The sequence below is a fragment of the Podarcis vaucheri genome (assembly GCF_965113315.1).
Source record: "Podarcis vaucheri genome assembly, chromosome: 14".
In the NCBI taxonomy this organism is placed as follows: domain Eukaryota; kingdom Metazoa; phylum Chordata; class Lepidosauria; order Squamata; family Lacertidae; genus Podarcis; species Podarcis vaucheri.
This window is the reverse complement of record NC_138752.1, coordinates 49,018,212-49,033,313: the sequence shown is the minus strand read 5'-3', so window position 1 is coordinate 49,033,313 and position 15,102 is coordinate 49,018,212. Positions and strand designations below refer to the sequence as shown.

At 47.8% G+C, this 15,102-nt stretch overlaps 1 protein-coding gene across 4 annotated transcripts in view; it reads left to right on the top strand.

Annotated features, from left to right (window-relative positions):
* MYO15A (myosin XVA) overlaps window positions 1-15,102 on the top strand; it is a 115,763-nt gene that overhangs the window by 36,024 nt on the left and 64,637 nt on the right. For all 4 annotated transcript variants that reach the window (XM_082199565.1, XM_082199564.1, XM_082199566.1 and 1 more), the window contains exons 19-26: window positions 1,105-1,150; window positions 1,870-1,994; window positions 2,690-2,807; window positions 4,208-4,383; window positions 5,248-5,332; window positions 8,215-8,268; window positions 10,748-10,829; window positions 11,787-11,917. In XM_082199565.1, the coding sequence (XP_082055691.1) occupies window positions 1,105-1,150; window positions 1,870-1,994; window positions 2,690-2,807; window positions 4,208-4,383; window positions 5,248-5,332; window positions 8,215-8,268; window positions 10,748-10,829; window positions 11,787-11,917 (817 nt within the window). The remainder of the gene's footprint in view (window positions 1-1,104; window positions 1,151-1,869; window positions 1,995-2,689; window positions 2,808-4,207; window positions 4,384-5,247; window positions 5,333-8,214; window positions 8,269-10,747; window positions 10,830-11,786; window positions 11,918-15,102) is intronic.

Below are 15,102 nucleotides of genomic sequence, written 5' to 3'. Positions count from 1 at the left end.
TTTCGTGTGCATGCACACGAAATGTATCTGAAGAAGTGTGCATGCACACGAAAGCTCATACCAAGAACTAACTTAGTTGGTCTTTAAGGTGCTACTGGAAGGAATTTTTTTTATTTTGACTATGGCAGACCAACACGGCAACCTATCTGTAATTGCAAAACAAAGTCCTTGAGCTATGGTCCCTCCTCAAAGACATAGCAATGTCTTCACTGACACACAGTGGCTGTCCAGGATTTCTGTTAAGTTGTGGGCAAACATAGCAGACGACACAGCGATTTCTCCAGAGCAGCTCTTTATTTGTAAGCTGGACAGAACTGAACAGCAAACAGCTCAGCCGGCCTACTTTTATAGGCAGCCGGCTGTCAACATTGTAGCAACAACAACCCAGGGTTTCCCGCCTAAAATAACTGACGTGGACCTGAGTGAAAACTATCTACAGTATCCCCCTGCTGGCCCAGGGTGAGAACTTCAGTACATAACAATTTCAGACGGTGTTTTCTCCCAGGCCTGCCTGGAAGTGCCAGGGATTGAACTTGTGTTGAGCTAAGATCCTCCCCCTGAAAATGAAGTAAGATTCTAGTCCTCAGTGTTACAGATCTTGTATAAAGGGATGGAACTGCCTCCTGTCAAAGCAGAACATTGGTACAGCTAGTCCAGTATGGTCCATACTGTCTGGCAGCAGCTCTCTGTGGTTTCAGACAGGAGACGTTCTCATTACTATCTGGAGATGCTGAGGATTTAACCTGCATGCAAAGCTGGCGCTCTCCCACTAAGCTGCAGCCCTTCACTAGAGGTGGCAAGGAATAGATTTAGGTCCTTTGCACATTTGCTGCTTCCCGTAGAGTGAAGCAGCGGTGATTTTGATACTGTATGCGGGTGGTTTTTAAATTGACCCATGACCTGGATCGGGACCATGGCAAGTTGTGGGGGGAGCAAGGGGTTCCTGAACCTGCTGTTTGCATGAGCAGGATATTTCCCATTCGTGCCAGTGGGAGCTTCTTCCTTCATGCCAATAGCAGCCAGTTCCATTCAATATGCACCACTTTCAGGATGAAGAAATTTTATAGTCCCATCGTATGTGTGTTTTCTTTTCTTCTTCTGCAGATGTAACCCTTTCTTCGTCCGCTGCATCAAACCCAACAATAAGAAGGTATGGACTTGCTGTGTCCTAAGGGGAAAGGGACATAGGAAGTGGCCTTTTTGCAGAGCCAGGCTGCTGGTCCATCTAGTTCAATGTTGCTGTCACTGACTGGCAGCAGCTCTGCAGGGTTTCAGGCAGAAGTCTTTCTTAGCCCTTCCTGGAACTGCCAGGGGTTGAACTTGAGACCTTTTGCATGCAAAAGCAGGTGCTCTACCACTGAACTATGGCCCTCCCTCAAGAGCATTTTCATAGAATGGTAGGGTCATCTGGTACAATCCCCTGCAGTGCAGGAAATTTTGATCATGACATTTAATGGCTTCACTATCACCCCACCCACTTGCAGTGCTAACACAGCCTCTCCCTCCTTGCAGCTTCTCCTGCAGAACCGCAGCTTCTACAATGCTGCCTTATGGTCTCTAAACTATTTCTCCTTCTACTGCCCTTCCATAACCCCCACTCATTTCCTTCCAATTGTCTCCTCAATAGTATTTTGGCACCTGCTGAGTCATCCAGAAATTGATGGATGCCGAGTCATCCATCACAGGTAAAGGAAGGCCTGTCACTAAACAGTGCTTCTTCTGGCCTGATCACCCAGTGGTCTTGAGTCGTCCAGAGAGCTCCTCTCTCACACTCTGTCAGGCTCGTTTCTCCTATCACGATATGAATCCTGAACCAGTCAGTTCATTTACTATCCTATCCAATGCTCTCCTTCGCTCTTCCTCAACCAGAAGCCAGGACTTTTTGAGCCTGACGTAGTCAGCAGCCAGCTGCGGTACTCGGGAATTCTGGAGACCATCCGCATCCGCAAAGAGGGCTTTCCCGTTCGCATCCCCTTCCAAACGTTCATTGAAAGGTATGGTCAACAAGGGCTCTGACCCAAGAAGGCAAGGAAGGGGAAGAGCAATTGCAGGCTCTGAAAGGCAGGCTTGCTAATTTTGCCCGGGGGGCCTTTGGTGGGGAAGGACTTTGTCAAAAGCTTTATTTAGTGTCCCAGGTATACAGTGTCTACCAGGGCTCCCCTAACCACATGTTTATTAGCAGAGCCAGCCCAAAACGTTTTGCTGCTGTGTTTGCCCCTGTTCCAGAAGCTGACCAGGGTGGCAATTGACTTTTTGTTCAGTTGTGGCACTATCTTAGTATCCTTTGTTGGGTGAGAAGGAAAAATAAAACTGTACAGTGGTACCTCGGATTAAGTACTTAATTCGTTCTGGAGGTCCGTACTTAACCTGAAACTGTTCTTAACCTGAAGCACCACTTTAGCTAATGGGGCCTCCTGCTGCTGCCGTGCTGCCGGAGCACAATTTCTGTTCTCATCCTGAAGCAAAGTTCTTAACCTGAAGCACTATTTCTGGGTGAGCGGAGTCTGTAACCTGAAGCGTATGTAACCTGAAGCGTATGTAAACCAAGGTGCCACTGTATATAGAAAGTATTTTTGGACTTTGACTCCCATAAGCCCCAGCCAGCATAGCCAGTGATGAGGGATGATGGGAGTTATAGTCCAGCAACAGTTGGAGGGCACCTAATCACACCCTCAGCCTGTCTCTTTAGGTACCGCTGCCTTGTTGATATCAAACAAGGCATGATCCCTGATGCGTGGAACAGTGCGGTAGTGCTGAAGAAGCTATGCGCAGTCACCCCCGATATGTACTGCATTGGAGCCACCAAGGTACAGCCGCCATTTTCCTTGATAATCATGGTTGTAAGTTGGGCAGCTTGGAGCGTGGAAATTCCCACCCCTAGATTTTCTGTCATGGAGTGATGAGCCTTGGGGTCTCTCCGCCTCTCAGCTGACCAAGGTGAATGGACAGTTCACCTGCCTGCGTCTGAGGGAGAGGGGAGGCAGCAAGGCCACATCCATTGGCCAGGCTGGGAGAGCTAACTGCCATAGAGATCCTCCTCTCTCAGAAGTGTCTCCATCTGTAACCATTCCACCTGGTTGCATCTGAGGGAGAAATGAGACTCCTAAGCCCCCTCCACCAGCAAGGCTTGGAGGAAGGGGGTGCGGTGGGTGCAGTCCACCCTGGGTGTCACCCCTGAGGGGGGGTGACATCGACACCCCCTGGGATGCTCACCCCTGCCCCCGTGGGCAGCTTGCCCCACCCCTGGGTGCTAGCTATGCCTCTGGGCTTGGACCAACTCCCATTCGGCCAAAGAACTGCCTCTCCCATCAGATGTCAGAGAGATAAACAATTATGCAACCTCCCGTAGACATCTGAAGACAGCCCTGTGTAGGGAAGCTTTTAATGCTTGCTGTATCTTGTGTTTTCTTATATTCTGTTGGAAGCCGCTCAGGGTGGCTGGGGCTACCCAGTCAGAGGGGCAAGGTACGAGTAATAAATGATTATGGTTATTCCGCTTGGCCATTATCACTGACTTCATCACAAAAGAGTATGAAAAAGCCTGTGGTATTCTCATGGGGCCTACCAGAATGGATTTGTTTTCTTCCTCTTTGCCATTCCTGTTTATTACTTTCACATTATGTCTCTTAGATTGTAATGTGTTATTGTAAAACAGAAACTGCCCCCCAGCATAGGAGCCAACTCCTAGGGGCCAAGGGGTCTTCAGCCCCCAAAACAAAATATTTGAGAAGGGTGCCCCCCCAATTGATGGGCATTGCCAGTCAAATGGTGTGCGTGCACTTCATCATGTGATCAATTATACAGGGCAGGGGTTACTTGGGCCCCCCAATATTTTATTGAAGTTGGTCCTCCTGGCCCTCAAGTGCTTTGACGGGAAAGCTGTTGTATAAATGTCATGGATAACTGAATGCCAAGGAAAGTTGGGTGTGGGTAGCAGCCACCCAGAGACACCGCAGTGGGTTGGACTAGGACCTAGGAGAGACCAGGGTTCAAATCCACACTTCAGCCATGAAGCTCACTGGGTTACCTTGGAAACCAGTTGCTGCTTCTCAGCCTAACCCACCTCGCAGGGTTGTTGTGAGAAAGAATCAGGAGAAGGGAGGACTGCGTACGCCACCCTTGATCGCCTTGGAGGAAAGGTGGGAGAGAAGTGCAATTAATTAACTAATGAGTTATTCTGATGCTCCCCTCCCCCTCCTCACCCCAGCTCTTCATGAAGGAGAATGTCTACCAGCACTTGGAAGGGAAGCGAGAACGGATTGTCCACATGGCAGCTCTAACGCTGCAGCGGTACACCCGCGGCTTCTTGATCAAGAAACGCTTCTTCGCCCTCCGCCACAAGATCATCCTCTTCCAGGCGCGGGCCCGGGGCTATCTTGTCAGGTGCACAGCTGCAACATGCTCTCCGCGCTAGAGATAGAGGAGGACAGGCATCTGTGTGCGCTTGGGGAGGGTGTGTGAGAACATGGACCAGCACCAGCCATCGCCATTGTGGTTATGTCAGACGTGACGCACGTGGCGTAACGTCACATCTTCATACATCATCCCCACCCCTGACTTGCACGATGGATTGTTGGGGCAGAGGAATAGGCAGCGTAATGACATCACATCTTACACTGCGCAACACGAGGCTAGGGATGGGGAGCCACTGGCTAGTGGGTCAGCCTTGGCCCATCCCGGGGTTCGACCACAGAGCCTTTTTAAAAACCACATCCACCTGCCAATCAGGTGACATCAGTGACCTGTGGGAGGTTGGCGTTCAATTCTGCATTGGTCCAACCAGCATTTGGCCCAATCTACTCTGCAGGATTTAGCCCCTGCTCACCAGCTGATGATCAGAGGTTGAATCCTGCTAAGTTCCCTGCAGAGAGTAGGACTCTGTTCATCAGGCCGCAGTTCTGCTGGGTGCTACTTCAAAGGGGAGCGTGGGGCTGTTTGAAAGCCCTTTTGCAAACAGCCCTTCACTCCTCTTTGAAGTCCCAGCAGGCTGCAAAGCACAGCACCACCTGATGTCATCTTGACAACAGGTGATTGACAGACTGACAGGTGAAGAACACTAGGTGTGTCTCAGCATCTGAATTTTGATTTGCCTGTTCCCTCTGCATGTTAAACGTGTGCCATTTGTGTCTGGTCTGTTTGTCCGTTATCGTCTTTTATTTTGGTTTTTTGCCTTGGGTAGGAGAAAGTGTTGTTGAGGCTGGGTGTGATCTTTCCCACCTCCGTACCGGGGGGTTTCCCGTCCTGCAGGCAAAGGTACCGGAGGCTGCGTCGAACCCTCATCAAGGTCAGGTGCCTGGTACGCATCTATGTGAATCGCAGGAGATACCTTAAGGTGAGTCCCGTCTTGTCTGGGCACTGGTAGAGAAGGGGTGGGAGCCTGGAGGGTGGCAAGGGAAGGGGATTTTGTAGCAGGCAAAATGAGACGCACTGGACACCTGCCAGCAGGACTTGAGTGCAACTGCATTCTCTTTTCCTGCCGTTAAATGGGGAATCTGGGCTGAGTTGAATGTGCATTTTCACCTGTGTGCTCCATCCAATTTTAAACATTGCATTTTGTGTCTAAGCGTCACGTAATGCACATCCTCCTCACCCCACCTCCAGTTGTTCAGAGGTTTGCATAGTAAGGGCAGCAGGTTGGCTTGATTGTTTGAAGCAGTTTAGACTCACAAAGATGCCCCGCTATCCCCGAATGAATAGATCCAAACCTGTGTTACCTGTCTGGCAGGAGACTCTGAAAGCCTGCTGTATCCCTGCCCCACCCTTAATTGATGAGATGCAGGTATATTGTGCTTTTTATAAACTTACAATTTTTCATTGTTGGGTTTTCCAATGAAGTCCACAGCCTCCCACTGTTGAACAGTTCTCACTGTCAGAAATTTCTTCCAGATGTTTAGCTGGAATGCACCTTGTTCGCTTTTCTGAGTAGGAGAACGACATTGCAAAATTCAGAGAAGTGCAAATTTCGAAGGATTGCTGGGCTTTGGTTCACGTCTTGTTTCGGGAATCATTTCCCCTCAACCTTAGTCAGAGCAACGAGAGAGGTGTTAGGAAGAAGTGAAAAAGTGAAAACGAAAGGAAGCCGTATTGGCCCCCAAGAAAAACGCCACATTCCATATTAGCACGATGCCTTTATTAGTTCGCACTGTTTTGAGACCTCTTGGCTGGCCCTTAAGGATACCTGCCCTGATGTGGGTAGAAGCAAAGAGATTGAAGGGAGATGGTGGAGGACCAGAGAGGAGAAGCATGCAGTAGTTGAGGGGGATCTCCTCTGTATTACTAGCTGATGGTCTCTCACATTTTCATCTGGGTTTCAGCACTTGCATGAGGGCACCAGAGGCTGGACCATTAGGGTGAATGGGGCCCAGTCTGCCTTATCACTTACAACCAATTGTGGGGGGAGCTGCCTGCCATTGGCACTGGTTCCACCTATCGTTGGTCTCCCTGCCTTCATCCATACCAGTTCTAATACCATACCAGCCACCACGGATGGGGAACTGAGCCTTGCCTAGGGATGGGGAAGAGATTAGATTCAGTTTGCATTTTAACTTACAAAATTTGCCCTTTCCAAAACAATCTATGAACTGCGACACAGCCATCTTTCAAAATGTGCCGTGCAGTTCTCCAGCCAAATAACATGTACAAAAATGCACATGCTTCTGTAAAGCGTGCCTAAAAATGTGTATGTTAGTGAAAGCAACATGCAAATATGCCTTTTCGTTAGGTGGGTTTGTTTTGCAAAAAATGTGCTTATTGGGTAAAATTGCATGCAAAAATGTGTACATTCGGAGAATCAGAATAAGAAGAATCTTCATTGGCATCAGCCGTTAGCCATAGCAATAAAATAATATAAAATGTACTGAAGATAGAGGTAAATACTTAACTATACAAAATGTATTCTAGAGGTTTACATCAATGATCAGATAGATCTTATTCTAATTGCCCCTGTGCAAAATGTGGCAGTTTTTGCTGTCACCTGGTTATCTTGTTCTGCTAGGAGAAAGGACACAGTAGCAATGGTTGAGCGACCTGTTATGGTAGAGGGGCAATAAACTAAAATCTTTTATAAAGAGTGCAAGCTAAAAGCACACGAGCTACTGATTCAGTACTGCCATCTCCGCATGGACATAAGGGTTTTTCCAGTGGGATTTGTTGAAATCGGAGAAATATGTGCTAAAATGCTGGTGGGTTTCCATGAAGTCTTAAAAACAGCAGCAACTATTTTTTTGCAAAGTGATGTGGAAATGTGGAGAACTGATCTTAAGATTGGAAAAAATGGAAAACCCAAACCAGTGCATTCGCCCATCCCTAGCTTTACAGAGGGGATCCTGAGTGTCAGTTTCATGCGAAGGGTTAACGTGTGACTCAGCCATATCCATAAGCAAACAACGGTAACTGGAGCAGCTGCCTGGCAGAGAGGGTTATAGCTGGCACATGCCCCAGCGCTCAGGCACAGAGGCAGCAGCCCAACGGACACCATGAAGAGCGTCCGCTTCCAGGTGGATGGGGACGAAGAAGCAGTGAGTCATGGCAGGGTAAGGTTTCCCAGGCGGAGTGATGCAGGGGTTAGGAGCAGAGGCATGAAAGGCCACTTGTGGCATGGCAGCTGCCTGCAGACGTTTTTAAATGCAGGCGACTAGCCCTGCCTTCGGCGCAGAGGGTCGACACACGTTTGGCAGCAGCGTGATAAATGCTCATTTGTAGCAAGAAAGCCTGCTAAGAATCTCTTGGCACTTTGACAACTGCATGGACGGGCCGTGGCTGAGTGGCAGAGTGTCTGCTGTGCGTGATGCTTAAGGTCCAATCCGCAGCATCTCTGTGTTCTCCCTCTACTGTCGGAGTCAGTGCGCCTCTAAATGCCAGTTTGCTGGAGAGCATTCCTGTGCTTAGATCCTGCTTGTGGGCTTCTCAGGGGCCTCTGGTGGGCCACGATGGGAGCAGAGGAATGGACTAGATGGGCCTTTGGCCTGATCTAGCAAGGACTCTTTCATTCTTACTGAATTGCTATGGCTTCCAATCACGGGCTTTCAAAATAAAGGGACTAGGTGAGGCAAGAGAGTCTGAATCAAGTGGTGGACATGCAAATAGTCACCAGTCAAAATCATTATGAGATCGTGGGTTTTGCGCCCAGGCTCCAAAATGCCTTGCACTTTCCCAGGAGAGGGTTGGATTTGGGCTAAGTGCTTCACTGACCATGGAAATGCACTCTGCTTTCAGAGAAAGGAAGAGGAGCGCCGGAGAGCTGAGGAGGAGAGGAAAAAAAATGAACAGGTAACATGGTGGGCACTGCCCTCTTGCCAGGCATGGATTGGAGTAGTTCCTCGGCTGAAGTAGATTCTGAACACACACAAACACACACAAGAATGTGTGTGCTTGGCACTTTGAGAGAGAAAATGAATTCTCTATGCAAATATAGTAACTTTGCATAACACAATGATTGCTGTTCCGTCCGGCCCCAGGAAGAAACAAGAAAGTATACAGAGCTCTGCAGCTCTGCCCATTCTGACCTCAGGTTAAGGTCCTATTCAGACACACTCTGTTTTCCAATGTTTTATCAGGCGTTGTTGCTTATAGGCTTTGAAGGAGTGTGTGTGTGTGTGTGTGTGTGTGTGTGTGTGTGTTAGTATCCATGAGGTCTAGAAACATCTCTTTCTCTCTTTGACATGGAAGTTGAAATTCTCAGGCAGCTGGATCCTGTGCCAATTTCTCTTCTTTTCTCTTTGCTTCTGTGGAAATGCAGAGCAGCAGCACAGCACAGTTCATGGCAGAAGTTTCCTTGAAGCCAAATTCCTTCCTGCCTATCAGGAAAGCAGATACTTTGGAAACTTCCTTCTTTCCTTTCCTTTCCTTTCCTTTCCTTTCCTTTCCTTTCCTTTCCTTTCCTTTCCTTTCCTTTCCTTTCCTTTTTTGCATGTCAGACCTAGCAACTAGTACAGGGGTCCCCAGACTAAGGTCTGCGGGCCACATAAGGCCTGAGGGACTCATTTATCCGGCCCACGGCAACCCCCGCCACCTGCTGCTGCCGTCCGCTCTTACCGGTGCTGCACTGCACGGCTGCCCACTTCTGGGTCAGAGGAGCACTGGAAATAGCTTGTGCACATGTGCAAGCATTATTTGCGCATGTGCAAACGTTATTTCCTGTGCACATCCGGGTCAGAGGCCCGTGCACATGTACACAAGCTAGTTCCGGTGCTCCTCCGACTTGGAAGTGCCCTGGAAATAGCGTGTGCGCACGCGCTCCCCCACCCTCCGGCCCGCTGTGCGATCGGTGCTGGAGACACTGGCCCGAGGCGCAGTAAGTTTGCTGACCCCTGATCTAGTACCTTATTCTCATGCAGCCTGTGCACCTTTACCCTTGAAAGTCATTCCACATATGAGCAACAGACCTAGATTTGTGACTGAGTTGTGCTTTGGCTTAACTTTGGCCATGCTCGGAGATCTAACCATTTTTTAGAGCGGTGAATGAACCTTGTATGGATTGGGCCCAGCGGAGGAGAGTAGCTGAACAGAGAGCAGCAACAGCCAGTGGGCAGGAGGCAAGCCCACTGGGAGGGGAGGGGGTCCACTGGGGGCATGTTGCCTGAAGTCCCCCACCACTGCAAAACCTAGATCCAGCACTATGTGTAAAGTTTGAGGGTTTATAGGCACTATTTATGTATTTATTTACTTATTATCTATCTGTCTATGTGCAGTTTACATAAAGTAGTATACCATATAAGAAAATAGTGAGAAAATCAACAGTCTTTTTAAAAAGTACACTTTATAAAATGATCAAAATTTTGATAAAATCAGCATTTAGGTTTGCCTTAATTTATTTTCCTTTTTTTTTAAAAAAAAAACAGGCATAAAAAGCAGGGTAAAAAAAAAAGCAGGCGTAAAAAGCAATAAAGGTGGCTGCCCTCAAAGCCTATATTGGTTTGTTGCGAGTCATGATTGCCACTAGAGAATCCTGGGGATTTGTAGTTGAGAACAGCTCTCACAGAGCTACAGTTCCCAAGGATCTGCAATGATATAGGGGGCTTTGTTGCCCCCCTGGTGGGTTGTGGGTGCTCATATGTGCCAGATTGCACTGACTCTTGGTACTTCCTTGAAGTCCGTGGAGTAGATCTGGGTGAGAGATACCTTCCCAGGGCAGTCGAGTCCAACCCCAGCAAATATTCCCGAAATGACCACAGAATTGTAGAGTTGGAAGGTACCAACTAGTCCAACCCCCTGCAATGCAGGAATCTCAGCTAAAGCATCCATGACAGATGGCCACCCAACCTCCACTTAAAAACTTCCAAAGAAGGAGAGTCCACCACTTTCAGAGCTCTTACCATCAGAAAGTTTTTCTTGATGTTTAGTCGGAATCTCTTTTCTTGCAACTTGAATCCATTGGTTTGGGTCCCACCCTCCAGAGCAGAAGAAAACAAGTTTGTTCCATCATCCATGTGAAATCCTTTAGATATTTGAAGATGGCTCTCATATCTCCTCTCACTCGCCCCTTTCCCAGGCTAAACATGCCCAACTCCCTCAACCATTCCTCATAAGGCTTTGTTCCCAGACACTTGATCATCTTGGTTGCCCTCCTCTGCACACCTTCCAGCTTGTTAATATCCTTCTTAAATTGTGACATCCAAAACTGGACATAGTACTCCAACTGTGGTCTGACCACAGCTGGAGTACTATGAGTCTGAATAAAGTCCATAAACTCATTATTATGCTAAGCAAAGAGGTCTAAGAGTGACTCTATTTCTCTGGGTCCCACCAGGTACTGAGCAGACGGGAAGTGATGAGAGTTGCAAACCTGGAAGTGCCTGCAGAGTTGGTTGGACTCTTAAACACCGTGGCTGGTATGCTAATACAATTGCTGGGATCCTTCCACTAGGGGGAGTTAATCCAAACCGGTGGCAAGGTGGACAACTGGCCTTTAATTTCCTCTGGGATATTCCAGAACCTTTGTTTGAGATCTGTTGAAGGTATCTCACCGTAATAGGTATCTTTGCAATAGAAGGCTTAAACCCATCCAACCCTGCCTATATATGATGAGCAATTCTTAACCCCACATCAAGTGATGGATGAATAAGTGGGGAGACTGTCACACAGCGAGCCGTACACGGTTTCTACTCCATGCAAAATCCTGTCTATCAGGTTGCATGGATATTAGGGCTCCATCTGCCCCATCCATTCTAACCACTTTAAGCAGTCACAGCTTCCCCCAAAGAATTCTGGGAAGTGTAGTTTGTTAAGGGTGCTGAAAGACATCTCCCCGTTCTCCTCACTGATCTACAATTCCCTGGGGGGGGTTAATAATCAATTCCTCTTTCCCCATAACAATACCCCTGCTTCTTAGGGTTTTATGAGAGGGGACGTGAGTGGTCTAAACCACGGAGCCCCTTGGGCTTGCCAATCGGAAGGTTGGCAGATCAAATCCCCACGACAGGGTGAGCTCCCGTTGCTCTGTCTCAGCTCCTGCCAACCTAGCAGTTTGAAAGCACAGCAGTCCAAGTAGATAAATAGGTACTGCTGAGGCGGGAAGGTAAATGGCGTTTCCGTTCACTCTGGCATTTGTCATGGTCCTCCGTGCACCAGTAACGGTTTAGTCCTGCTGGCCACATGACCCAGAAAGCTGTCTGTGGACAAATGCCAGCTCCCTCAGCCTGAAAGCGAGATGAGCACCACAACCCCATAGTCACCTTTGACTTGACTTAACCGTCCAGGGGTCCTTTACCTTTTACCTATATGGGAGCCAGTCCTCTCATTTATAATGTGGGAATTCTGCACATCTCTTTCCTCTCTGTTTCCTGCAGTTCACAAGCAGATCAATGAAGACTGTGTCACTCCCATCCCCCCTCCAAAGCTGCAGGCGGACCCCCAATTCACTCTGCCCCTTGACATCAACAATTACCCCATGAGCAAGTATGTGCAGACCCACTTCAAGGTAAGGGCTTTGGTGTGTGCATTGTGCTTCTTATATGTCTAGGGCAAGTGACGGCAACTTTCACATTCTCAGTCAGGTTGAATGTCCAGTTCCTGCCAGTGCTGGGTGGTATGGCTGGAAGAGCTGTCCAGCAAGGCAAAAGTTCAAGACAAGGTGTGCCTGAAGCAGCAGGGGAGTCAGAAGGACAGCGCAAGGGGCTGGCTAGCAGGAGCTGTTGCTTCAGCAACTGCCAGGCAGCAAACATAATGTTCTAATAGTTGCTCCTGCTGCCTGGTTTTAAGCTGCTTGTGCTTCCTGGAGCAGCACCGGGGCCCCGATCAGGAGAGTGATGTGGTTCTTGTTTCCTCTGCTAATTTCCAGATTTAATCAATGTGCTCACCCAAAGCTAAAAAGTTTGAAGCAGTGGTGCATTGGGTGGGAATTGTCAGATAAATGCTAATGTTGGTTGGATCCCCAAACCTCCTCCTGAGTAGGGTTCATAGATGGAAGACCTTGTGCTGTCAGAAATGCACAAAACCTTCTTGTCTGAGGTTCAGCTTGGGTTCCTTGCTATCTCTATTCCTGGGGCCTGGGAGTGGAGGATTCGGAGTCTCTTGATTCTGCAGACAGCCCACCCAAGAGGTGACTTCTGGGTTGGCAGTTTCAGGGTTTCTTAAACTTCCTCTGTCCAAGTACAGGCCTTGGCAAATTAAGGTGCAGATGATGAAAATTGAAAGTGCAGAATTACTAGGCTGCTGTCAGAGTAAAGTGTATTTTAATTGCTGGCTGTAGATGTATTCTGATGTATTTTAATTACTGTTTTTAACTGGTTTGTTTTTATTACTTTGTATTTTATAATGTTGTTTTTAAATGCTGCAAGCTACTTTGAATCCCTACTTTGGAGAAAGACAGGCTATAACCAATAATAATAATAATAATAATAATAATAATAATAATAATAATAAAGTCATCATAGTCATTTTATTTGCATGCCACCTTTCCATAGTTAAAACCATGTTCAAGGTGGCTTACAACATAAAAAGATTGATATAGTTACAAAAGTAGTCATAAACAATAAATAAAACCGCTCAAAAAGGACACAACAAAACTGATCGAGTTCCACAAAACCCATAAATTATAATAAGATCTAAAAATAAAGAAACAAAGAATTATTATCAGTAACAGCAGCAACCCCCTGTCCCAACAACAACCTCCCACTAAACAATACCCCAGGCCAGAAGACTCAGCTTTTGTAGCTGGAGTCAGTCAGGGCCCTGCCATCCTAGGCCAGGTGGAAAAGGCCTGCAAGGCAGAGATCACATCTTCCAGGAATCACAGCCAAGATGGTCTCTGGCCTCTTCAGCATCCTCAGCCTTTGTAACTGGAGTCAGCAGTAAAGTATTCCTCCTACAAGGAGGTCTCATCTGCTTCAGGGTGTGGTCCTGACACAGCCATTCCCCAGTCCTGATACTGGATATTTTTTTACCCAGAGGCAACAGAGACTGATATTGGGAAATTCTGCAGGCAAGCCTGTTGCTCTGCCATTGCACTTTGACCTTCCTGTCTGTCCTCATAATAAATGGTCCCAAGCGCACAGCAATGCGTTTCTCCTGAATCATGATCACATGATTGCCAATGGTAGATTTGTCACTCCAATAGATCAAATTAAACAATGCCACTTCTACTAATACAGTGAAGTGTAGGTTGCTGTCAACATGCCAGCGCTTGGGGGTAAGGAAGTTTCCTTGGTGCAGTTTTGTAAAGGGAGCAAAGAGAATCTTTTTAGGTGGGTGGGAACTGTAGGGAAATGTTGAGCTTGCTTTTTCCAGAAGCCCCCATGCTCAGCATCAGTCTGGAGCAAAAAGTGGCTTTGGCTGGACTGTTCATAATTGGCCCAGATAAAAGGTGGCAACTCTTCTAGTTGGTGGCTTGAGCCACACCACCATTCTTGTCAAAAGAATAAACTGGTCCTCCCCTTGACCTGCTTTTGCGGCTCTGCCAAAATACATAGCTAATCAGTGAAGCAAGGCAGCTGTTCTCACTTAAAAGCATTCCCCCCCCCCGCTCTTTGACTGAAAAAGCTTACAACGGTCACTGGGAAGATGATCCCTTGATCCCTGCCCTCAGGCTTACAATCTGAAAGTCGTGGCATAAAAGGAAAATGAATTGGGAGAGAGGGAGGGAGCAAACTCAGGCACTACTTTTTAGTTACGCAGCAAATGTCTAGAATGGAAGGGCAAAGCAAACTCCCTCCAGTGCTTCCTCTCTGATTGACAGCTGGGGCAAGGCTGGCCTTCCCTTTGCCATGAGTTCCTTCCTGGGAGAGGGCAGGAGCAGCTTCCCAGTAGCCCTTGGTCTCTGGTCCAACATCAGAGGCCAGAAAGTGCAGACGTAGTTCATAGAATCATAGAGTTGGAAGAGACCACAAGGGCCATCGAGTCCAACCCCCTGCCAAGCAGGAAACACCATCAGAGCACTCCTGACATATGGTTGTCAAGCCTCTGCTTAAAGGCCTCCAAAGTAGGAGACTCCACCACACTCCTTGGCAGCAAATTCCACTGTCGAACAGCTCTTACTGTCAGGAAGTTCTTCCTAATGTTTAGGTGGAATCTTCTTTCTTGTAGTTTGGATCCATTGCTCCGTGTCCGCTTCTCTGGAGCAGCAGAAAACAACCTTTCTCCCTCCTCTATGTGACATCCTTTTATATATTTGAACATGGCTATCATATCACCCCTTAACCTCCTCTTCTCCAGGCTAAACATGCCCGGCTCCCTTAGCCGTTCCTCATAAGGCATCACTTCCAGGCCTTTGACCATTTTGGTTGCCCTCCTCTGGACACGTTCCAGTTTGTCAGTGTCCTTCTTGAATTGTGGTGCCCAGAACTGGACACAGTACTCCAGGTGAGGTCTGACCAGAGCAGAATACAGTGGCACTATTACTTCCCTTGATCTAGATGCTATACTCCGATTGATGCAGCCCAGAATTGCATTGGCTTTTTTAGCTGCCGCGTCACACTGTTGGCTCATGTCAAGTTTGTGGTCAACCAAGACTCCTAGATCCTTTTCACATGTACTGCTCTCAAGCCAGGTGTCCCCCATCTTGTATTTGTGCCTCTCATTTTTTTTGCCCAAGTGCAATACTTTACATTTCTCCCTGTTAAAGTTCATCTTGTTTGTTTTTGCCCAGTTCTCTAATCTGTCAAGGTC